The sequence below is a fragment of the Camelus bactrianus genome, chromosome 22 (genome assembly GCF_048773025.1).
Source record: "Camelus bactrianus isolate YW-2024 breed Bactrian camel chromosome 22, ASM4877302v1, whole genome shotgun sequence".
Taxonomy (NCBI): Eukaryota; Metazoa; Chordata; class Mammalia; order Artiodactyla; family Camelidae; genus Camelus; species Camelus bactrianus.
Window position 1 is genome coordinate 29546978 of NC_133560.1, and position 22028 is coordinate 29569005.

The following is a 22028-nucleotide window of genomic DNA, read 5'->3' on the forward strand; positions in this document are numbered from 1 at the left end:
GTCCAGCCCTCGGCTCGTGGGGTCCCTGGCCCGTGGCATCGGCCATCAGGCCAGACCCGGCCACGGCAGGCCTGGCGGGTGGGGGTCCAGCCAGCCCACCGCTTCCTCACCGGCCCCCTTGTCTCCGCAGTAAGTCCTGTGCAGTCACTGACCTGGAGCGGAGCGCCTGCTGCTGCCCTGGCCGCTGCCTGGAGGCACTGCCCACCCCGCTCAGCCCAGAGCTCGGGAGACGCCCACCTGGCCTCCGCTCGCCCTCGTCCTCCCCTCGACGACGCCGACGCCCGGGCTGCAGAGCGATCCCACCCGGGCTGCCCGCCCAGCCCCGGCTCCCTGTCAACTACTTGCGCCTGATACTGTGAACCCTCCTGAGTTTCCAATCATGTATTTATTTTGGGTCCTTGTTCTTTGCACAGAGGTGGCAGCACACGTGTGTGTGTGTTTTATAGAAAAAGAAAAAGGAAAAAAAAACCCACAACAGAAAAGAAAAAACTCCATTCCACTGCACTTCTGTTCTGTGCTGTGCTTGCATGTGTCTTGCTGAGGGAGCAGGCCCTCGGCTCTGGGGACCTGCGCCCCAGTGGCCCTGGCGCCCCAGCTGGAATCCACTCTGAGTCCCAGCTGGGATGGACGGCTGCCTAGGATGGAAAGGCCGCGGGGTCCCTGTGGGTCCCCAGGGCACCTCTGGAGGCCGCCCACGGTGCCTGCCAGGCCCCGAGCTGGACACCGTCCTTGAGGGGGTGGTCTGCACCCAGCCGCCCCTGCCAGCTGTGTCTGTTTCCGCCACCTGCCTCCCGGTGACCACAAGCTGGACTCTCCCACCAAGACTAGAACCTCCACGTGGACTCACAGCTGCCCCATGTCGGTGGAGCTCAGAGCTGTGGGCTTCTCTCTCCAGAAGACAGTTCTGAGCCCTGGGAGGAGGCAGCCAGGCCCTCGGGCTACGGGATGTCCAGAGAGCTGTGTCCTGGAGTAGAGCTCCCGCAGTCAGGCCTCCCAGCCCAGAGAAACAGACCCCTCTCCAGTAAAAGGCCCCCAGGACTGAGGTGGGCAGCCTCTCTTTTAAATGATGGTGACATTGGTGCAGACTAAAGGATAGGGTAAGGAATTCTTACGGAAAACCAGTTGTTTTTGGATTGTCATCTTCAGCAGCAGCAGCCCCTCTTGGGCCCAGAGCCTCGCAGGGTGGTCTCCGGGAGCCCCCACTGTGTCCACAGGGGGCTGACAGCTTTGCAGGGTCTCTCCTGCCTCCTGAGAGATGACACATCAGAGATGGATTCCCCCTGCCACTTGGCTTAACCCCACTCGGCCTGCATGGGTGGAGCTGGGAGCCAGCTACGAGTGGAGGCGACACCTGCTGGAAGAATTCTCCCCACCTGAGACAGCTAGAGAAGCCACCAGTCTAGGAGCTTGGATTTTTCAAGTCTGATGCAAGTTCACGCACCACTGTCCTGCTGCGCGGGCCCCTCTTTGCCTCCCCTCACACTGCCCGCTTCGTATGCCTGGAGGGCCCACGTCGGCCCCCTGGAGAATCAGGCCATGCCCCGGGGACAGCACCCCGGCTCTGAGCAGGGCCTCCAGGGACACAGTTGGGGAAGAGGACCCAAAGAGGACCTGTCAGAACAAGCCTGCAAGGGTCCCAGACTAGAAGCAAAACTGTGTCCTCCCCTCCTGCCAAGGAGAGAGTGTCCGCACCCCGGAGTGTCCTTCGCCCGGACTTCACCAGTCCGTGCCTGCCCTGCCCTACCTGCCGAGGGGGGAGGCGGGCTAAGTGGGCCAAGGTCTGAAGGTGACGAAAGGGGACTGTTGTGTTGCCCAGATGCCGATACTGAAGTCCCCACCCAGCTCCCAGCGTCCGGGCACAGAGACATGGTGAGTCCTTTGGGGACAACCAGAGCAGCAGGCCCCATGCCCAGGTCATCCTCTGCCATCTGGAGCCTCGGGCACTCAGCACCCTAGGCTTCCCTGAGTGAATCCCAGAGCAAAGTGTTGGTCAGAGGCTGACCTGGAGCAATTTGCAAACCTCTTGTATATCATGACATTTAACTTTCGCTAAGTCACGAACACCCCTTTGGAGCCCTGCTTTGTGTTGGTTGCATTCTTTGTCCCTTTTCAGAGAACTGTCATATGGATGCAAAGTGGTCCCTGGACCGGGCCGACGGAAGGCATGTGCTTCTGTTCAGGGCAAGGGTGGGAAGGCAAGATCTTATTTATAACGTGCAGCGAACTCACGGCCTTCCCGAGGCCCTCCGCAAGGAGGGCCCTGGACCCACCCAGCTGTCTCGCCCCGCCGCAGGATAGTAATCTGTCAGCTCTTCCGTGGCGATTCGCTGATTCCGTCCTGGCTCGTCCCTGACGGCTGCTGTCAGTAACATGGGCACTGTCTGCATTGCCGTACTGTAAAAAGGAAAGGCATTTTCTGAGACTGACAAGGTGGAGCCTTCCATGTATCCCCTGCCAGCCTCCGTCCTCTGCCGCCTCTCGCCCCCTCCCTCCACCACCTGGCTCAGTGCAATACTATCCTGGCGGGGTCCCTTGCCATGGTACTGTCGCCGCAGCCCCTCGGTCCCCAGCCCAGGACGAGCACCCTCAGCCGCCTTCTCTGGTGGTTCAGTTGCATCACCTGTCCCCACCCCAACCTCATTTTTATGGCCGAACTGATTTCGAAACACAATGAAACTGCAAACCTTGTGTGTCTTAATTCTCTCCGGGGGTCCCGTGTGCTCAGCCCCCGTGGTCTGGTGTGTGACAATCCGGAGCACAGCCTCCTCGGGCACAGGATGCCGTCCCGCTCAAACCCAGAGCCGCGGGCGCCCCTGTAACCCTGCAGCCCCTGCTGGCCCCGTAACACCCATATGCAGCCCCAGACCCCCACCCCAGCCCAGCTGCCTCCCTCTTTTTACGTTGAAGAGATCTCTCTAATAAATCGGGTAATAAGCATCAGTCGCCTCTTTCTGCTTCTCTGCACATTCTGGTGTTCTGGGTGGGAGTTTAAGGACTGAGTTTGAGAGCAGAAAGAAGCCTTAGCAAGAATCAAAATATTTAAATAACAGCAATGAACCCAAATGCCTCAGTAGCCATGGCCTCCTTTGGGTTTCAGTTCAGTTTGGAAAAACTTTTTTTTTTTTTAATTTTATTATTGAAGTGTGGTCAGTTTCAGAAAAACTTTTAAAAGCTGACGTCAGTGCAGCCCAGCCCAAGGGAACAAACGCTCCCCGGAGTTTGTTTTTGTCCTGCCAGAGTCACTCAAATGGATGAATGCACAGACCCCTTTTAAGGGGAAAATATTTCTCCCAGACTGCGAATTTGAGAAACATTGTGTTGAAAGTAAGATCCTGTCTGTGAGCAAGCCCTTGGGAACCCAATTTTAATCACAGACGCAGACACAATTTATACACTAGGCTCATGGGTCATCTCGAGTGCGCTCGCCTCGCATTCAGAGATGAGTATTCAGATGCTCTCAAGGACGCATCTGCACTGTGAAAATCACGTTGTGGGCCATCCGGTCACCAGGACAGCCCACGTCTCATGACAGTTATCAAGGGGTCCCTCCTGCCACCACCCCCACCTGCACCTCGGCACCAGCTGAGCATATTAAGTTAGCATTTAGAGTGGTGTTAGCAAGTTGTATTATAAAGTGTTGGCTTAAGATATTAAGTACTATCCTTTGGGGTGGACTAGGGGAGCTCAGAGCAGGACTTCGGGGTCCTTCAGATCCCAGGTCTCCACTCTTGCCCCGGTGTGGTCTTGCCTCTGCCCACCTGCTCTGTAGGGACTCAGCCTAGCAACCCTTTTCATCCCTCTCTGCTCAAAGCCCTCCCACGGTTTGCCAGCACCCGCAGGACAAAGCTGGACCACCACGTTCAAATCCCAGCTCCACGCTGCCTTATTGGGGCGAGAGGGAAGGTGTTAAAGTAACTGTCCCTCTCAGCCTCAGTGTCTCCATCTATAAAATGGGGTTGATGGGGAATTTAAGGAGTTATCTAAGTACTTTTCTCTTTAAGCTTAACCCCTGAAACACAGAGGTATTCATCGGCGGGTGGTGGAGCATGAAGGTGACCCTCACAGAAGGTCAGCTCAACATCTAAGGCTTTTCTGCTTCTGTCCCAGCTCCCACCCCTGGCCTCCTTGAGCAGCCCTGATTCTAATCTACGCTCTGGAGGGTTCCCCGCCTCCACAGCCCGCGAGATCTCGCTTCCCGGACACGCCTCCCTCGGCCCCGCCCGGCGGCCCCGCCGTCTCTTGATCCCTCCTCCTGGACCCCGCCCACGCCGGCTCCACTTCCCCTCTTTAGAGGCTTCTCGGTCCCGCCTCCCCAGGTTCCGCCCCACTGACCGTTCCTGGTTCGCCCTTGCTCCGCCCACAGCTCCTCTGGCTGCCTGAGGCCCGAGGCCCCATCTGGGGCTGCCCTTAGTACTGCCTGAAGAGCGAGTCCCCAACCCTGGCGGCGAGAGTCCGGCCGGAGCCCATCACGCAGGCCCTGTTTAAGGGCCGTGGAGAGGTTATAGGGGATCGGAGTCCGCGCAGGATGGGCGTCTGGATGGGTTCCTATCTCCTTGCTCAGGCGTGGATGGGGCAGCCAGGCACGCGCCGCGAGCGAGGAAGGCCCCCGGCACAGGCCCCGGATATTTGTGTCAGCGCCCCCGCCGCCACCGTCCCAGCCGATGGGTCGGGACACACGTTCGCGCTCACGGTCGGCCGGTCGCAGGGGCCGAAGGCAGCGGAGTCGGAGCCAAAGTCGGAGCAGAAGCCATGGGCGGCGAAACCGGCGGCGCCGGGATGACGAGGGGCGGCGCAGGCGGAGACGGAGGAGCCGGGAGCGCAGGTAGGATCGTTGTGTGAGCCGCGCTGAGGATCCGGCTCTAGCCCTCGGAGAGCTAGGAGACCCTCGAGTTAGTCACGGAGGACTTCCTGAAGAAGGGGACGTCTGAGCACGAGTCGGAATTAACCAGGCAGTGAAAGGAAAGCGAGAGGCGTTTCAGGCAGGGCACCTGATGATTGCAGGTACAGCAAGAAGCGCAGTGAGCGAGGCGAAAAGGGAGTAGATGAGGTTGGAGAGGAAACGGGAGACCAGATCGTGCAGTCTTGCGTACCGTCGTGAAGGGTTTGATTGTTATTTGGAGGGAGTAGGGCGCTGTGGAGGATTTTGAACCAGGGAGTGCTACGGTTTGGATTACCTTGCAGAAGTCCCGCTGGTTTCGCTTGGACTGAGAGGGTAGGCAGGAGTGACACCAGGGAGGAGGAAGATACTACCGTTGTCTAGGCAACAGAAGATGATGGCCTTCAGGAGAGGGAGGCTGAGGGGAGGACCAGTGGGAAACTGAGTAGATTTGATAGGAATTTCAGAAGCAGAAGTGACACTTGCTAACAAAGGTGGGATGTGAGAGAGAAGAACTGTTGATGGTAGGTGGCAGGACTCAGTTGACTCCTAGGACTTGGGGATCAGCTTCCCCTCGGCCCACAGCCCTTTTTTTTCTGAAGATGAAGCACCTGGCCAGACTTTGCTTGAGTCTGCTCCAGCACAAAGGAACCAGAACCGTGATAGGCACTGACTCTCAGACCTGGGTCCCAGTGCTGGCTCAGCCCATAACTGACTGAAACCCAGGCCAGTCCCTGCCCCGCTGTGGCCCAGGTTTCCTCATCTGCGTCCTCCGGATGTCCGTGGAGCCTCTCCAGGCATGTGCTATCTTCCATCCCTTCAGCCTGTCTCCTCACCATAGCCAGAGTGGCTGTAGTCAGACATAGCTAATCACTCTCTAGGTTGAGAAAGTGACTCTTCCTTTTGAGTCTCATAAGATCATTCCCACCAGGAATTCCTGGAAGATATAAGCAGCAGAAATATTAAAGAGATGGCTTAAACCAGGGCTTGGCAAACCACGATCTGTGGACCAAGAATAGTTTTTATATTTTTAAACGGTGAGAAGAAAAGTAAAAAGAATAGTATTTCATGACATGTGAAAATTATGTGAAATTCAAATTTTGATGTCCAGAAATAAAATTTTATTGAACAAATTTATGCCCGTTTGTTCATGTAACCTCCGTGGCCACCTCTGCAGTGTGACAGCAGAGCTGAGTGGTTGTGCCCGAGACTGCCGAGCTCTTTACAGAGAAAAGTTTGCTAGCTCTGGGTTAAGTCCCTGGTGTTGATGTTTTCTTATTGATTCATGTGTAGCAGTAAGTCTTGTTATCATCTTTGAATTTTTTTTTCATCTACTATTTCCTATGGTTTTAATTATTCATAAGAACCAGCCACCCTAGATATATCATTAGAGCCAGTGTCATTTATGAAGATTTGACCAGATTTGTAGTTTGTATCTAAGGACTCCAAAATAATTGGGTTTTGTGATGTAGATCTTTTTGATGTGAGCTTAATAGGTAGAGCATTTAACAAGATAAAGGCAAATTTTGTTGCTCAAAGTCCCCCAACATTAAAGAATATGATCTTGAGACTCTATCCCTTCCCTTCCCTTCCCTGCTTACAGCACCCTTCCATGGTTCTTTATTCCTGCCGATATTACACCAGTTCAGTCCTGTAGGACAGTTAAACACCACTTCTTCCTGTAAGCCCTCCCTTGACACCTTGGACAGAGCCTATAGCTCCTGCACCATCAGGGAGCCCACCTCCCTTCCCTCCCTCCCCCTTGCTCCCTCTGCTTCAACCACACAGGCCTGATTGCTGCTTCTTGAATATGCGAAGCAAATTCCTGCCCCAGGGCCTTTGCTCTTGCTGTGCCATCTCCCTGGATCACTGTCTCCGCAGATCTCCTCATGGCTTCCTTTCCCACTTCCTCCAGTGTCACCACCTGACGGAGATCCTCCCTGACCTCCAGGTTCTAATGCTACCCACACTCTTTGTGGCTCATGGCACCATCTGGTCTCACACTGTGTGCTTACTTGTTGATGTGAGCCCCACAGAGCAGGGACCATCAATGTTTAGATCACGGCTATATCCCCTGAACCTCAAACAGCTCCTGGCATGCAGCAGGCGTCCAGGAAACAGCTGTCGAACAGATGCCCGACTGGCAGTCGGTGTTCCCTCCACAGGTCGGATTCAGATGAAGAGCGGTGGCGGCAGCGGCGAGGCAGGCGGAGCCGGAGCCCCCCACTGCCCCGATGGCGCGTGCAGGACGGGTCCTCTCAGTCCGACTCGGGTGATGACCGGCAGCAGCAGCAGCGGGGCCGATGGGCCCACCGCCGCCGGCGGGCACGCTCCTGGTCCCCGGGCTCCTCCACGTCCGGCTCTGCGTCCCCAGACCGCTCTCGGAGCCCCGGGGAGGCGGCGGCAGCCCTGAGCCAGCAGCAGAGCCTGCAGGAGCGGCTTCGGCTGCGGGAGGAGCGGAAGCAGCAGGAGGAGCTGATGAAGGCCTTCGAGACGCCCGAGGAGAAGCGCGCCCGCCGGCTGGCCAAGAAGGAGGCCAAGGAGAGGAAGAAGCGGGAGAAGATGGGCTGGGGCGAGGAGTACATGGGCTACACCAACACCGACAACCCCTTCGGCGACAACAACCTCCTGGGCACCTTCATCTGGAACAAGGTGAGCCCGGCGGGGCCACCGGCCGTTCCGTGCTGGCACCGTTCCCCGTCTCCTGGTTCTCGCTTCGTAGACTATTGACGCATTCTGTTTTAAAAGACATTATTCAGCATTGCCAGCACACGTTCCCAGGTTGTACCTTGCCATTCGGAGTGATTTCACACACGCACATGCCAGCTTCTGTGGTGTTGACTGTCTCCTGCAGTGTCAGATCTCAGGTACCCTGGGCCCACAGACTCAGCCTGGCCTCAGATGTGCCTGGAGAACAGGTTCTCTGCGTCACCGCCTGCCCATGGGATCCCACAGTCACAGATGCTCAGTCGGCTCAGAGCTGTCATCTCATTCCCGAGATGACAATCACGCACCAGTCGCTTCCCTGCCAGCCATGGCCTTGGGCATGGGCTTAAAACAGCAGAATGTCCCTCACAGTTCTGGAGTCCAGAAGTGTAAAATCAGGGTGTCTGCAGAGCCACGTTCCTTCCCTCTACAGGTTTAGGGGAGACTCTTCCCTGCCTCTTCCAGCTTCTGGGGGTTGCTGGCCACTCTTGGCTCATAGCTGCATCCCTCACCGTCTCTGCCCCTATTGTCACATGGCTGCCTTCCCTATGCATCTGTGTCTTCATGGCGTTCCCTTGTCTGTGTCTGTGTGTCCCGATTTCCCTCCTCTTGTAAGGATGCCAGGCATTGGATTAGAGCCCGGGCTTATCCGGTTTGACATCAACTAATTACATTTGCAGAGACCCTGTTTCCAAATCAGGTCATGTTCACAGGTTCCGGGTTTTGGGACATGGACATACCTTTTTGGAGGTCACAGTTCAACCTGACACAGTGGGGGAGGGTGAGAGCGGGCGGGCACCAGCAAAGTCAAGGTGTCTCCCGCTTACCACACATGCTCCAGGCACAGATCCTTGCCACTGTGTTGAAGACACGGAGCTCATCCTACCTCAGGGCCTTTGCACTCACCATTCCTCTGCCTGGAACACTCCCCAGCCCTTCCCACGGCTGCTTCTTACTCAGCCTTCAGATCTCAGGTGCCGCGTCCCCCCTTCCTCTGAGAGGCCTTCCTGGCCCCCGTGGTCCCCTGGGTCCTGGTGTTCTTTATCAAGGTACCGCCTCTCCCTTCCTAGTGCTTTACTAACAAGCCCGTGAATCACGACCTTGCTGGGTACCAGATTCCATGTGGGTCCTGGGCGTGTGTCAGGGAGCAACAGAGACAAAGACCCCTGTTCCTGTGGGGCCAGCAGTCTGGTGCGGGAGACAGGCTGTAAATAAGTGAATTGGCTGAGTCCACAGAGGAGAGAACGAAGGCTTGGGGGCAGGAGGAGGGCACGGCGGCTGTAGTTTAAATACGCAGCTCCAGAAAGGTCTCTTTGCAAAGGCGACATCTAAACACACGTCTGCTTTATACGGTGCATTTCCTGCTGGACTGTGAGCTTGTGGGCCAGCTCTGTCCCCAGGCCCTGGCACACAGTAGGTGCTCTCTAAATGTCAAATGAATGAGCTGGTCTTGAGAGGTCTCCTGGTCCGGAGGCCTTCATCGGCCCTCCTGAGAGAAGCACGTGGGGGTTGGCCCCACTCAGCCGCTGAGGCCTCTTTAGTTCTGGTGGCGTCACATGTCTTGTCCCCACGTCCTCGAGGCAGCCGGGCAGGTGGGGTGGAAGTTGCACAGAAACATGCCTCCGCACCTGGCGTGGCTCAGAGGGCGCTCTGTGTGTCCATCTGCACATCAGCCCACCTTGCTGCAGCCTTGTCAGCATCAGGACACTAAGCTGGTCATGAATGGCAGGCCTGGGACTTGAACCAGGCTGTCCGGCTCCCTGTCTGGGCCCTCAGCTCCTATTCCTTGTGGCTGGAGACACAGGGAGCGTGGTCATTGCCCGCCTGTGTAAAACATGGCGCCCGGCCCAGGCCAGGGCTGGGGAGGCTGAGGAGCCACATAGGTGCCAAGGGGTGGCCCCAGGCCAGGCAGCCCCGGGTCACACTTGAGGTGCGTGTTTCCATGTGCGGGGATCCTTGAGCACCCCTCGGAGCCAGGGGAGGTGACAGGAAGTACAGGGCTCGCAACTGCACGGGCAATGACTGTAAGATGATGCTGGGAGGGGTGGGGGGACTTGAGGAGCCAGTGCTCCAAGCACCCTCCAGCAGGTGAGGACAGGGACGAGGAGGGCCCGCGCGCTGTGCCCAGGGTCTGAGTGGGGCAGCTCTGCCTTTGCTCATCATGAGCCCCGCCAGTGCACCTTTGTAGCCTTCTTGTTCAGTCGCTGGTTCCACCTCTCCCCGCAGCAGCCCGGGGTCTGACCTGCTGAGGCCAGTGCAGCTGGGCTTCTGTGTAAAACAAGAGTCAGCAGGTGCAAGTAAGGCTCCTGTGTGTGAGAGATTCACGGATCCTGCCAGGGCTGGGGAGCTGCTGCTTCTCTGTGTCTCAGCGCACGTCTCAGGGCAGAGGGCAGGGCGCTCCTCGCTGTGGAGCACGTTGAACTGATTCTGCAGGTGGTAAGGGGTTCGTGTCTTCCGTGGAAGCTGGGCGGTGGCCGTGGGCAGGGCTCTTCTCTCAGCCCCGCTCTCCTTACGCAGATGCTCTGCCTGGTGGGTCTCCGTCTCAGAGACCGTGGTCCTGGGGAGGGTGATGGGGGGGGGGTGTCCCTGCTCAGCGGGCTGTGGTTGCCCTTCCAGGCCCTGGAGAAGAAGGGGATCAGCCACCTGGAGGAGAAGGAGCTGAAGGAGCGGAACAAGCGGATCCAGGAGGACAACCGGCTGGAGCTGCAGAAGGTGGGGGCACCCCGGGCCCCCGCGCAGGGCCAGACGCCTTCTCCCCTTCTCTCCTGAGGGCTTAGGGCTGGCTCACCCTGGCTTACGTTGAGGGGGGCCTGATCGGGTTACGTGGAAAGTCCAGGGGTCATTGGCTTCAGGCACAGCTGGATCCGGGGGCCCAGGCAGTGACTCCAGAGAGCTGTTTCCCTCCACCTCAGCTCTGTTAGCCTCTGGGATTTGCTCTGAGATGCTCTCTGCAGGGTGGCTGAAGTGGCCACTCCAGGCTCCTGTGTCTCGAGCAGAAGACAGCCCCTTCTGTCCCCGGGGTCTGTCCAGAGCCTCAGGCATCCCTGGACCGATTCCTGTGTCTGGGGCCAGGAGGCTGTGGCCAGACCTTGGTTATAGTCCCACTTTGACCCTAGGGAGCCCCAGGGCTTGAGAGGGCATGGGGCAGACCCCACGGGAGCCCCGTCGTGTGCTGTCCCGCCCTCATCCTCCCCGACACCCCCAGGTGAAGCAGCTGCGGCTGGAGCGGGAGCGGGAGAAGGCCATGCGGGAGCAGGAGCTGGAGATGCTGCAGCGGGAGAAGGAGGCGGAGCACTTCAAGACGTGGGAGGAGCAGGAGGACAACTTCCATCTCCAGCAGGCCAAGCTCCGGTGCGGCGGCGGGCGGGGCCCCACCCCCCAACCCCCTCCTGGACCCCAGGGCACGGAGCCCAGAGCCTGCTCCCCCAGCTGCCCCCTTGCCCCGTGAATTTCCACCCACCACCTCTTCGGGGTCCCTCCCTGACCCCTCTCTGGTGCCTGCCCCTGCCTCGTGCTTGCCACTTTTCTTCTGGTTTCTTCGTCACACCCACTGCCCCGCGGGGCCGGGTGCTGAGGGACGTGCAACCCCGCTACTGGTAGAGGTGCGCGTGCCCAGCCAACACTGACTAACTAGGCCCTCTCCACCGCCAGCCAGCCCCATTTACAGACGGGGAAGTGAGGCTCCTGGGGCGTCATGAGTTGCCCAAAGGCACGTGAGGTGTCTGAGCCCTGGGCCTGGCACCTGCTCGCCGTGCTGTCCGCAGCCGCACCAGCCCCCAGGGGCTCAGACCTGCCTGGGCACGGGGCTCCCTGCGGTTGAACCAGGGTCAGCCTCTGGCGCGCGTCCCTGAGGCTCCGGATCTTTCACCCAGGTGGTCTGTCTGCTGGAAGGGGGCGGTCCTCTCTGTCCCTCTGTCCGGCCCACCTGCTGCTCTTCACACCCACGCTCGCTCCCGCCTCTGCCCCTTGCGGGGCCTGTGCCTTCTTACTGCCCTGTCTTCCTCCTCCACTGATGCCCCCCCTTCCAGGAAGCCTTCCCTGTCCACCACCCACTGCGGGAGGGACTCCACCCCTGGCTCCTGTGCCAGTCAATCCCCAAGGGCAGGGTCTTCAGGAGGGCGAGCCCACCCCCGGCTCTGACCCTGCCCCCGGCTCTCTGGCAGCTCCAAGATCCGCATCCGAGATGGGCGGGCCAAGCCCATCGACCTGCTGGCCAAGTACATCAGCGCCGAGGACGACGACCTGGCTGTGGAGATGCACGAGCCCTACACCTTCCTCAACGGCCTCACTGTGGCCGACATGGAGGACCTGCTGGAGGACATCCAGGTACTGCCAGCGCCGCCGGGCCCCGCCGCCACGCCCGGGCCCCGGCAGGCCCTCACCGCCCTCTGCGCCCCCACCCCCAGGTGTACATGGAGCTGGAGCAAGGCAAGAATGTGGACTTCTGGCGGGACATGACCGTCATCACAGAGGATGAGATCTCCAAGCTCCGCAAGCTCGAGGCCTCGGGCAAGGGCCCAGGTAACGCGGGCTGGGCCGCCCGGGCACACATCTGGGTTTGCTGGGAGCCGCCAGGGGGCAGCACTGGGCAGCAGGACGGCCAGCCCTGCGCGAGGGGCTCTCTGGCAGGGGGAGGGGCTCACCCCGCAGCGCCCACGGGCTTCCAGGCTGAGCGCTTGGCTTCTGTGGGAGCAGCACCAGGGGGGCTTTTTGGTTTGGGTTCCAAGCTTTTGCCAGAGGCTCAGTCGATTTGAGGGAAAGCAGGACCCACCTCCACTTGGCGTGACCGCTTGTAATCTCGCATTCCTTTTCAATCAACTATTTTCATCAAAACAAGTGCACGCGTGTAATGGCAAGGGAGGCACGCCCGGCAGCGGTTTGGGCCCAGACCATTCTCGGGGGGGCCGTCCTGGGCGCTGTGGTCGGTGGGCAGCCTCCCTGCCCCCACCCACTCGGTGCCAGGAGCCCCCTGGTCATAACAGCCATGGATGTCCCCCTGACATGGCCCGGTGTCCCCTGGGGGGAGATGGAGTCCACTCTGGTTGAGAGCCACTTCTCTAAAAGCTCAGGTGGCCGCGGCAGTCCCTCCCCCTGAAGCCGCCGGCTTTAACGATGTCCAGCTCCCGGGGGTCTTAAGTCCACGTTGCCAAGCTCCATCTCTCATTGCCCACCCGCAGTGGCCGAGGACATACGCCCTCCTGTGCAAATGCTTGCTGCTCAGACGGGGTGGTCGAGCAGCTCCCTTCCTCTTAGGAGGATGAGGAATAGCCTCTATCTTTGTAAGCGGGGTTTTGTTTCTCTCAGCCCATTTAGCAGCGTGGCTGTAAGTAATTCCAGGGAACGGAAGGATATCTGTCATCAGAAATGCCTGTCCAGAAACATTTCCTTTGGTGGCAGTGGGCTGGCCGGGAGGGCGCTGCAGGGCCCTGGGACAGGATGGGGCAGGGCGCACCCTCCAGTAACTTCTGGGGAGAGGCAGGAAGTCGTGGCGTCTGGAGCGCCAGGAATCTTCTCCAGCCGGTGGTTGCAGGACGGGTCTGGAACTCCAGGGGCAGGGCCTTTCCCCCCAACCCTGGGGCTGCAGAAAAGCGTGGAGGGACATTGTGTCCAGGGCTCCCCACGAACCTAGTCCATATCCTCCCCCTGGCGCTTCCCTTCCCCTCCTTCTACCACGTCGGTCGCCCCTCTGTGCATTTTCCTTCATCACATGGTACGGTCAGGGTCCCAGGTGGCTCCAGGTGCCCTCAAAGAGTGTGTGTGTGGCTTTATTTCTTCTTTTGGCCTGATTCCAGGAGAAGACGGGAGCCTGGAGGTTTGACTCCATGGCTCCCGGAGTCCCGCCCGCGGGTGCTGTTCTTCGTCCTTTCAAATTAAGTTGGACCCTTTTCTTTCCTCTTCTCTCCTCCCCTCCCCTTTTCTCTTTCTTTTTTTTCTCTTTGTAGCTAGAAAATCCTAACTGTACAATCAGGTGCACAGTAGAAAATGCACCTGGACTCCCCTACACCCTCCCCAGCGGGTCCCCGGACTCCCCTGCACCCTACCCAGTGGGTCCTCCCAGTGGGCATCTCTGAGGAGATGCCCTTTCCCACCCGAACAGGGAGGGCCTCCCGTCTCCCCTCCGTGCTGCCGTCTCCTGACATGCTGACCCAGAGGGTGCTCAGCCGGGCCTGTTGGTGGCCATCAGCAGTGGCTTAGCAGCCATGGCTTCCATGGGAGCGGCACCCGTGTGGGCTGTCTGTTAAGGTTGTAGGTTTTCACCGGTGGCTCCGTCCATTTGAGCGAGTACAGGCCCAGCTTATGTTTGAGTCAGTGCAGGATGCGGCTCCGCTTGGCTGGGTGTGGGAGTCATCACCAAGTTCGGTTTTGGTCCCACGATGTTCCTGCACCTGCTGCAGACTAAGGCCAGGCTGCTTGGTAGCCCAGCGGAGGGTGGAGCCTCCAGATGCTGATTCCCAGCTTGGGAAGGGACTGAGGTCTTTCTTCACCCTGTCTGATCAGCTGTGACCTTTTGTCCACTGGCAGGGGTCGCAGAAGCCGGCTTTGAGTAGAGAACACAAGGTGGTCACCTGCCCCCGCATTCTCCCAGCAGCTGCAGACTGGGCTCCCCTTGGCCCAGCACAGTGCTAGGGAAATGGCAGCCAGAGGCCCAAGGAGGCCCTTGCCCTTGGGAAGCCACGAATCCGACATGCAGGCCAAGGGAGCAATGTGGGGGTCAGGGAAGTCTTCCCAATAAGAGGGTTGTTCTTGCTGAGCACTGAGGACAGGTGGGATCTAGGAGACAAAGGCTCTGGGGCGGGGACACACACACACACACACACACACACACACACACACACACACACACACACACACACACACACACACACACACACACACACACACACACACACCCCCACACGTTGGTGTCTAATGAGCAACAAACAAGGAAGCCCATGTGCGGGGGAGAGGTAGCGTCAGGCAGCATCTGCCTCGCCCTCAGGGGCCTCTCAGTCTAGAGGGGGAGCGACATGTACCTGGGCACTCCAGCTCGTGACAGGTGCTAGGACAAACTGCCCTGCAGGACAGAGGGGCCCGCTTAGCTCAGGGCGGCATCAGGACGTCCTGCAGCGCCTGGGAGACAAGCGCTGTCCTGCCGCCTGGAGCTCGCATGCTACACCAGGCCCAGCTAAGCACTCACGTGCTTAGTCCCACTAGGCTTCGCAGAGGGGGAGACTGAGACCCCGAGAAGGTGAGCCACTTGCCCAAGATCACACAGCAGGGACTGGCAGAGCAGAATCTGAATTCTGGAGGGTCTGGCTGCCAGGTAAACCCTCCTGGTTCCACATGGTTCAGGGTGGGCAGTGGTGGCTGGAGTTAAGGTCAGATTCACTGGGAGGGGCTGAGAGATGCCTGCCTGGCCTCCCTCAGGCCCAGGGAGTCAGCCATCCCAGCCAGCGTCCACACTGTTGCCAGCTTGGTGTAGAAGGATCCAGCCAGGGTCAGGGGTGAACCAGAGACCAGGAAGGAGACAGGACCCCTGGTGGCTGAGGTTGTCACAGGCAGAGTGAAGGGGTTAGGACTTGGGCCCAGCCCCGCACTGAATGGCCCCCACCCCACTGCAGGTGAGCGGCGAGAGGGGGTCAACGCCTCAGTGAGTTCCGACGTGCAGTCGGTCTTCAAGGGGAAGACGTACAGCCAGCTGCAGGTCATCTTCCAGGGCATCGAGGGCAAGATCCGGGCCGGGGGCCCCAACCTGGACATGGGCTACTGGGAGAGCCTGCTGCAGCAGCTGCGCGCCCACATGGCACGTGCCAGGTGAGTAGGGGCCTCTCCCGGGAGCCACAGGCCAGCGCCACGGCCTGAAGGGCCCCGCCTGGCCTCCAGCAGCCTGCCTGACTTCCTTCCTGCCTCTGCTGAGCACCTGGTCTTTGTTTTCCCTGGGTCGGCAGACATCACAGGAAGCCCCTGAGGCCGTTGTCCCCCACCTTCCACAGGCCCCACACCCCAGTATACAAATTCTTGGCGTGCTTGGCACCGCCATGTAAACACTGCTTGTCGGCCGTCAAGTGCAGTTGCTGCTAAATTTATCCTCTTCCTCACTGCCTGTGTCCTGTTCCAGCCCAGCTTAGCCATTAAGTCATGCCTGCGTGTGAATACCCGAGCACAGGGACCTGCCACTTCTCTGCCAAGGGATGGCTGTCTGGGGTCTGTGGCCCTGAGTCCCATTTTCCTTGTGACCAAAACCTGGGCCCTCGACTGGCCGTTCCTGTCAGGGTCTCCGTCTGTGCCATGGCCACTGGTTGGTTGCCCTCTCAGTCTGCATGTCCTTGCAGCAAGAAGGGGTGGTCATGAGAGAGCCTGGGGGGTGGCGCTCCTTGCCCTCGGAGTGTCAGGGTGACCACCTGGCCTGTGTTCCAGGCTCCGCGAGCGGCACCAGGACGTGCTGCGGCAGAAGCTGTACAAGCTGAAGCAGGAGCAAGGGGTGGAGAGTGAGCCCCTGTTCCCCATCCTCAAGCAGGAGCCACGGTCTCCCAGCCACAGGTAGGCCAGCAGCTGGACAACCCCACCAGGCTGGGGGCCCTGCCCGCCTCTGAAGGGGCTGGGCCGCACCGGCCGCCCGCCCGCCCGGCTCAGTCCAGCCCTCTCTCTGCAGCCTGGAGCCTGAGGACCCGGCCCCCACCCCACCTGGGCCCTCCTCAGAGGGCGGCCCCGCGGAGCCAGAGGGGGAAGGGGCGGCGCCCGCAGAGGGAGAGGCGGACGGAGAGGCGGTGCTCAACGAGGAGGACCTGATCCAGCAGAGCCTGGACGACTACGATGCTGGCAAGTACAGCCCGCGGCTGCTCACGGCCCACGAGCTGCCGCTGGACGCCCACGTGCTGGAGCCAGACGAGGACCTGCAGCGCCTGCAGCTGTCCCGGCAGCAGCTCCAGGTCACAGGTGCGTGCGGGGGCGGGGGGGTGGGGGGGCTCCCGCCCGGTAGGGGGTCTTGATGGGGAACCTGCTCCTGATCCTCTCTGAGCAGAGGCTCATTCACTGTCTCGCCCATTCATTTGTTCTGGGCGGGACGGCGGGTCCCAAGGACACAGGGATGGCAGGTTTTCTTTCTGTGCCCAGCTCCGCTCCGAGCTCCATACACCACGTGCTGGCCGGGGCCCTGGCCTCCCTGGGCATCGTCACCCGTACAGAGAAAGTCGCTGGGGAGAGGCCCCTTCCCTGAGGTCCCCCTGTGGGTCTCTGACCACCTGGCACTTCAGCCAACTCACAGGGGCGCATGGTGTTTGATGCCCGCCCAGGAGGAAGGGGGAGCGTTGGGGGCCTGCCCCTCAGCGGGCCTCAGCTCCCCTCGCAGGAGGGCTTGGAGGGTGGCAGTGGCGGTGCCGGGTCCAGGTTAACGTGCCCCACCCACAGGCGACGCCAGCGAGAGCGCAGAGGACATCTTCTTCCGGCGGGCCAAGGAGGGCATGGGCCAGGACGAGGCACAGTTCAGCGTGGAGATGCCGCTGACCGGCAAGGCCTACCTGTGGGCGGACAAGTACCGGCCGCGCAAGCCACGCTTCTTCAACCGTGTGCACACGGGCTTTGAGTGGAACAAGTACAACCAGACGCACTACGACTTCGACAACCCGCCGCCCAAGATCGTGCAGGGCTACAAGTTCAACATCTTCTACCCCGACCTCATCGACAAGCGCTCCACGCCCGAGTACTTCCTGGAGGCCTGCCCCGACAACAAGGACTTCGCCACCCTGCGCTTCCACGCCGGGCCGCCCTACGAAGACATCGCCTTCAAGATCGTCAACCGTGAGTGGGAGTACTCGCACCGCCACGGCTTCCGCTGCCAGTTCGCCAACGGCATCTTCCAGCTCTGGTTCCACTTCAAGCGCTACCGCTACCGGCGGTGACGCCCCAGCCTCCTCTCGGACCCCCTCTGGGACCCAGAGAGCTGGCAGGGGGCATGAGGGGCCTGCAGTCCCCTCTGGCTGGGCCTTGTCCTCACAGGGCCTCCCTTTCCCCGGCGTGAGCACGGGCCACGGGAGAGCCCGCCTCAGAGAGCTGAGGGGGCGATGGGATGGGGGGGTGCTGATGGGGTTGTCAGAGCCCAGGGAACCCAGCACGTGTCCACCGGCCTCAGTTCTCTGACCGCCGCCCAAGCCCCATCTGAGACAGACCTCACATGGCGTGCCCTGAGCCAGGGCTGCAGGGGGCTCACCAGGGGCAGGTCACTGAGTCCAGGTCGTCGATCAGTCCCTAGACACAGCTGGCAGCTGCAAGACCGGCAGGACCGGAGCTCCAGGCCCTTCCCGCAGGCTGCCTTCCTCGGGCCCGTGAGTGCATGTTCCAGGAGCGTGCATCCGGGACACCTGGGCTCTGCGGTCCCCCCAGCTCACTCCTGGTGCTGGCCAGGTCGGTCTCCTCCACCCTCAGGTCTGGGAACCAAAGGTCACTGGGACATCCTTCCACAGCCACTGAGCACAGGGGCTCCCGGGTGCCCCACCTGGCCTGGGCCCTCAGGCGTCCCTCCACAGCGGGACGGCTGTGTTCCTCAGGGCTGCCTCCCAGCCACCACAGAGCCACCCTCCTCGTCCCCGCGTCTCGGACGGGGACAGGCGCGGGCCTGACAGGTACGACCACTCAGCCAGCCACCGACTGTCAGCAGTCCACCAGGCAGGCCGAGTTCAGAAGCAGATTTCATGTTTTCTTACGTACACGTCTCCAGCCCAAAGTGGGGGAGCTCTGGCGGGCCCCGCCCAGACCCTCGCGCCGTCTGGAAGCACTGCAGGCGGTTTCTCTGCAGACTTTTTTAGGTGTAGGGGAGGGGGGTGGAATCCTGTTTATTTTCATTTAATTGGTCTACTGGTGAGATTGCATGTTTTTTTAATAAATGTTTTATTTTAGAATAATTTTAAATTTTCAGAAATGCTACAAAGGTGGTCTAGCGTTCCTGCCCCCACACCCACACCCAGCTGTCCCCACCGTTGACGTGTCTAACCACGGCACAACTGCACAACTGAGGAAGTAGGCAGCTAAGACGGCCTTTTGAAAGCAACCACAGCACCTAAAAATAGTTAATAGTAGTCCCTTAGGGAATGTGTAGTCTCAGGGTTTCCTCCATCTTCGCCCCCGACCCTCAGCCTCGTCTCCCGGGACAAGGGTGCGATCATAAACGCCCCAGACTCGGACACAGGCGCGGGAGGGAAGTAGCTGCTCCCCAGAGCCAGGGGGACGATGCGCAGCAGGGTCTGGGGATGTCTGTGGTCATCACGACTGGGGGCTCCTGGCCTCGAGTGTGGGGACCAGGGAGGCTGCTCCACACCCCGCGGTGCCCAGGACAGCCCCGCAGAGGGCGGCCTGCCCCGATGTCCACAGCGCAGAGACTGACACTCCCCAGGCTGCTGGCCGTCTCCCAGCCCTGACTCACTATCCCAGGAGCTTCTGGGTCCACCCTGGCCTCCACCTTGCCTGCCTGACCTCACACAGCCTCATGTGGCAGTGGACACATTCTAGACAGCAGAGCCTGGGGACTTGGCAGGGGCACCCACTCCACATGGCAGGCCCCGGCGCAGCCAGCTGGCCTGGTCCAGGATGAAGAGCCCATGTCGTGATGCCCGCAGCCATACCCACCCCTTCTGGGACCCTCAAAGGACATCAGTCAGCAACTGCTGACTGCCAGAGCAGTCTTAGACTCCTTTGGGCTGCCACGACCAACTGGTGCTTGGCCTGCTCTGCTGTCTGGGAGTTGGACAGGCCCCTGGGAGTGGGGGTGGGGGCTGCAGATCTGGGAGGCACTTCACGCCTAGCACAGTGCTTGGTCGCCAGGTGGGTAGGGCCCTGTTCTGTTCTCAGTGCCGGCTGTGCATGGCCACGAGGGTCTGGCCTGAGCTGGTGTTACCTGGACCTCACACCAGCCTTACGCAGTAGCATCTATGTGTGTTTGGGGAAGCAGGAGGCTCTGGGTGGCAGGAACAAGCTGGCAGTGCCCCCAACTTGCTGGGTGCGTGTTTAGCCAGGAGCCCCCAGTACAGAGGGAGGAGAGTTGGGCTCAGGCGCCCTCTAGGCAAGGAGCCAGGCTGGGGTGGGGAAGGCCCTGGGTCTGAGGGACCTCAGAAGGGACACCAAAGGCTCCATGGAGGGTCACAGGTGCTAGGCAGAGGGGGTGGAGCCTGCCTTGCAGAGGAAGAGGCAGCACGTGAGCCCAGGGCAGGGCTGAACGCAAACCCAGCAGCTGAACTTTTCCCCGTGACACTGGGGAGCCACAGAGGGTGAGTGAGCAGGGCAGGGCTGCCAGCTGGGGGTCAGGGAGACCCCTTTAGGCGACTGGGGGCACCACACCCACCCAACTGCCCCAAGACCCCCCACCCTGAACCAAGGTCCACCCAGTGACCCTCAAGCTGCCCCCAACCCCCATCCCAGCCCCTTTCAACCCCCACCTCATCCTCTTCCTGCCCCTTGGCTGTGTCTGAGGCTAAGAATAGATGTTCCCTGCCTGCCTCCCAGCAAAAACCACAGCCATGGGGGGCACATCCTGAGCCTGGCCTCTGTTCCCACCATCTGGCCCCTACCCACCCCCAGGCCATCTCAACCCCTCCCATGCCTCTTGTGTGCCCACTGAGCAGAGCAGGGGAAACAGGAGACCTCCAGAAGGTGGTGGAACCCAGTGCTCACGTTCAGGTCCTACCCACACGTGGCCTTGGACATGTCATTTCTGCTCTCTGGGCCTCAGTTTCCCCATCTATAAAATGAGCATCTTTGCCCACTGCCGTGCAGCTGTGGTGAGACCCAGACATTGCAAGTCAAGTGCGCTTCTCTGACCCCTGCCCTGGCTGTTTTTCAGAAGGAACACTGTCCTTATCATGGAGCAGAGGAAGTGGGAACCGAACAGTCTTCATCTCTCACCTCCACTCCAATCTGGAGCCCTAGTCCAACATCCTCTTCTTACCACATCTGCCCTCCTTGCAGCTCCCTGAAGCCTTGCTCTCTCTTGCCTCTAAAGTTTTGCTTGTGTAATTTCTGCCATGTCTCTTGGACCTGTGGAACTCCTACTCATCCCACAAAGCCCCAGTTCTCATACCTCCCGCCAGGATGCCTTCCCAGCTCACCTTCTGGGCTCCCCTAAGTCCTGTCACTTCCTTTGGCCAAGCCCTGAACACAGGAGGCTGGGACTGTATGTGTCTAGCTCCATCTTCTCCAGCCTGGGGGATCCTTGGGGGCAGGTATGTCGTACAGTCTACCTGGGGCTCAAAATTGTCCTACCACATTGGCTGGGACAGAGTTGTCCTTAAGGAGGGGTTGAGGGGAGCAAGACTGTCTGGGACATCAAGGCTTTAGAGAGGTGGGGGCCTCGAAGCCAGGGCTCTACCAGATGCATAGGAGCTGGGGAGACTCCTTGTTAAGGAAGAAGAATTAGGGTTAAATGGAAGAGGGGAGGGGCCATCTGGAGGAATGCACAGGCCAGAAGGATAGTGGGCGGGCTGAGCAGAGGGGAGAGCAGGGTCCGGGCTGGAGTCTGTCCTTCTCACTCAGAGCCTATATTTGTGAGCCTGTCCCAGGCCCCCCGAGGACTGGGAGGGGTGAGGTCAAGGCCAAGCAGCTGGTCCTGGCCCACTCCAGGCCCTAACTTGGGGCCAAGGAGGCCCAAGGCCACCCCTCCACAGCCACGCTGCCCTCTTTCATCCTCAAAGGTCAACCACAGCCCCAGGCCTGTGGACCCCCTTCACCCACCTGAGGCCAGAGGACTGTGGGCAGCAATGACCTTTAAAAGACTCACTTCCTGCCTCACGGTCCAGCCTCCGTGCCTTTGTTCTAGCCCTGCCCAGCCTGGTCACCCTCTGCTTTTGCGGCTTTAGGTTAATGGGACACTGGACCAGAGCCCTGAGTGAAACTGGGGGCTTTCAAGGAAGCCGATCCTGCCTAGAGTCACTCCAAGCCCTGCTTCCAGCTCCCTGCCTCATCCTCAGTCCTCTCCACAGAGAAGGGATCTGGGCGTGCTTCCCCCATCCGCACTCAGGGGCAGAGGGCACAGTACTTCCCCACCCCCACTGCTGGCATCTCTGTTTGGGGCTTTGCCTCCTCTGGCCCCAGTGCAGTCTCCCAGCCTTTGTCCTCATAGGACCCTCCCCTCACCGGGCTCCTGGCTCACCTGCTCCAGAAGAGACTATCTCAGCAGGCTGCCCACAAAGCTTCTGGCTGGAGAGTCTAGTTGCCCCTCCTCTCTAAACATCCCTGCACCCTCACCCCCAGCCCTGGCAGGAGCCTCAAACAAGCCCTGCACTGATTAGGCACCTACGGTGTGCCAGGTCCCACCCCACCAGGTTCATCCGCAGGGGACCTGGGCCCCTGAACCCGGGTCTGGGTGTCCTGGGAAGCTGACCTCGCCAGGCCCCGAACCTCCCCTCTCCCTCCTGCCTCGGGTGCTGCCCCCACTGTGAATAACGCGGCGCCTGGAGGCCAGAGCGCCGGGAGGGGTCCCGGC

The 22028-nt window shown here is 60.2% G+C and overlaps 2 protein-coding genes across 8 annotated transcripts in view; both read left to right on the forward strand.

The window, feature by feature from the left end:
* Positions 1-2940, forward strand: part of PIP5K1C (phosphatidylinositol-4-phosphate 5-kinase type 1 gamma) — a 61177-nt gene extending 58237 nt beyond the window's left edge. For 4 of the 7 annotated variants that reach the window (XM_074351123.1, XM_074351116.1, XM_074351120.1 and 1 more), the window contains one exon: positions 131-272. In XM_074351123.1, coding sequence (XP_074207224.1) covers positions 131-133 — 3 coding nt within the window. In that variant the 3' untranslated portion in view covers positions 134-272. Of the gene's footprint in view, positions 1-130 lie in introns of all 7 variants that reach the window. The other 3 variants (XR_012501678.1, XM_074351119.1, XM_074351122.1) reach the window with 3 other exon arrangements.
* A 1669-nt stretch (positions 2941-4609) lies between these two features.
* CACTIN (cactin, spliceosome C complex subunit) lies at positions 4610-18459 on the forward strand. Its single transcript, XM_074351128.1, has 10 exons — positions 4610-4822; positions 7042-7528; positions 10199-10294; positions 10788-10933; positions 11746-11908; positions 11989-12103; positions 15184-15376; positions 15980-16102; positions 16215-16498; positions 16970-18459. The coding sequence occupies exons 1-10, from the start codon at positions 4662-4664 to the stop codon at positions 17458-17460; spliced, it is 2259 nt and encodes a 752-aa protein (XP_074207229.1). The 5' UTR covers positions 4610-4661; the 3' UTR covers positions 17461-18459.
* The last annotated feature ends 3569 nt before the right edge of the window (positions 18460-22028 follow it).

What these genes read in the sequence shown, in the direction of transcription:
- CACTIN (XM_074351128.1), top strand. Translation starts at nt 4,662, where the DNA reads ATGGGTCGGGACACACGTTCGCGCTCACGGTCGGCCGGTCGCAGGGGC. An exon ending in CTCCAGCAGGCCAAGCTCCG is followed by an intron (nt 10,934 to 11,745) that starts GTGCGGCGGCGG and finishes GCTCTCTGGCAG; the next exon opens with CTCCAAGATCCGCATCCGAG. An exon ending in GCAGCAGCTCCAGGTCACAG is followed by an intron (nt 16,499 to 16,969) that starts GTGCGTGCGGGG and finishes CCCCACCCACAG; the next exon opens with GCGACGCCAGCGAGAGCGCA.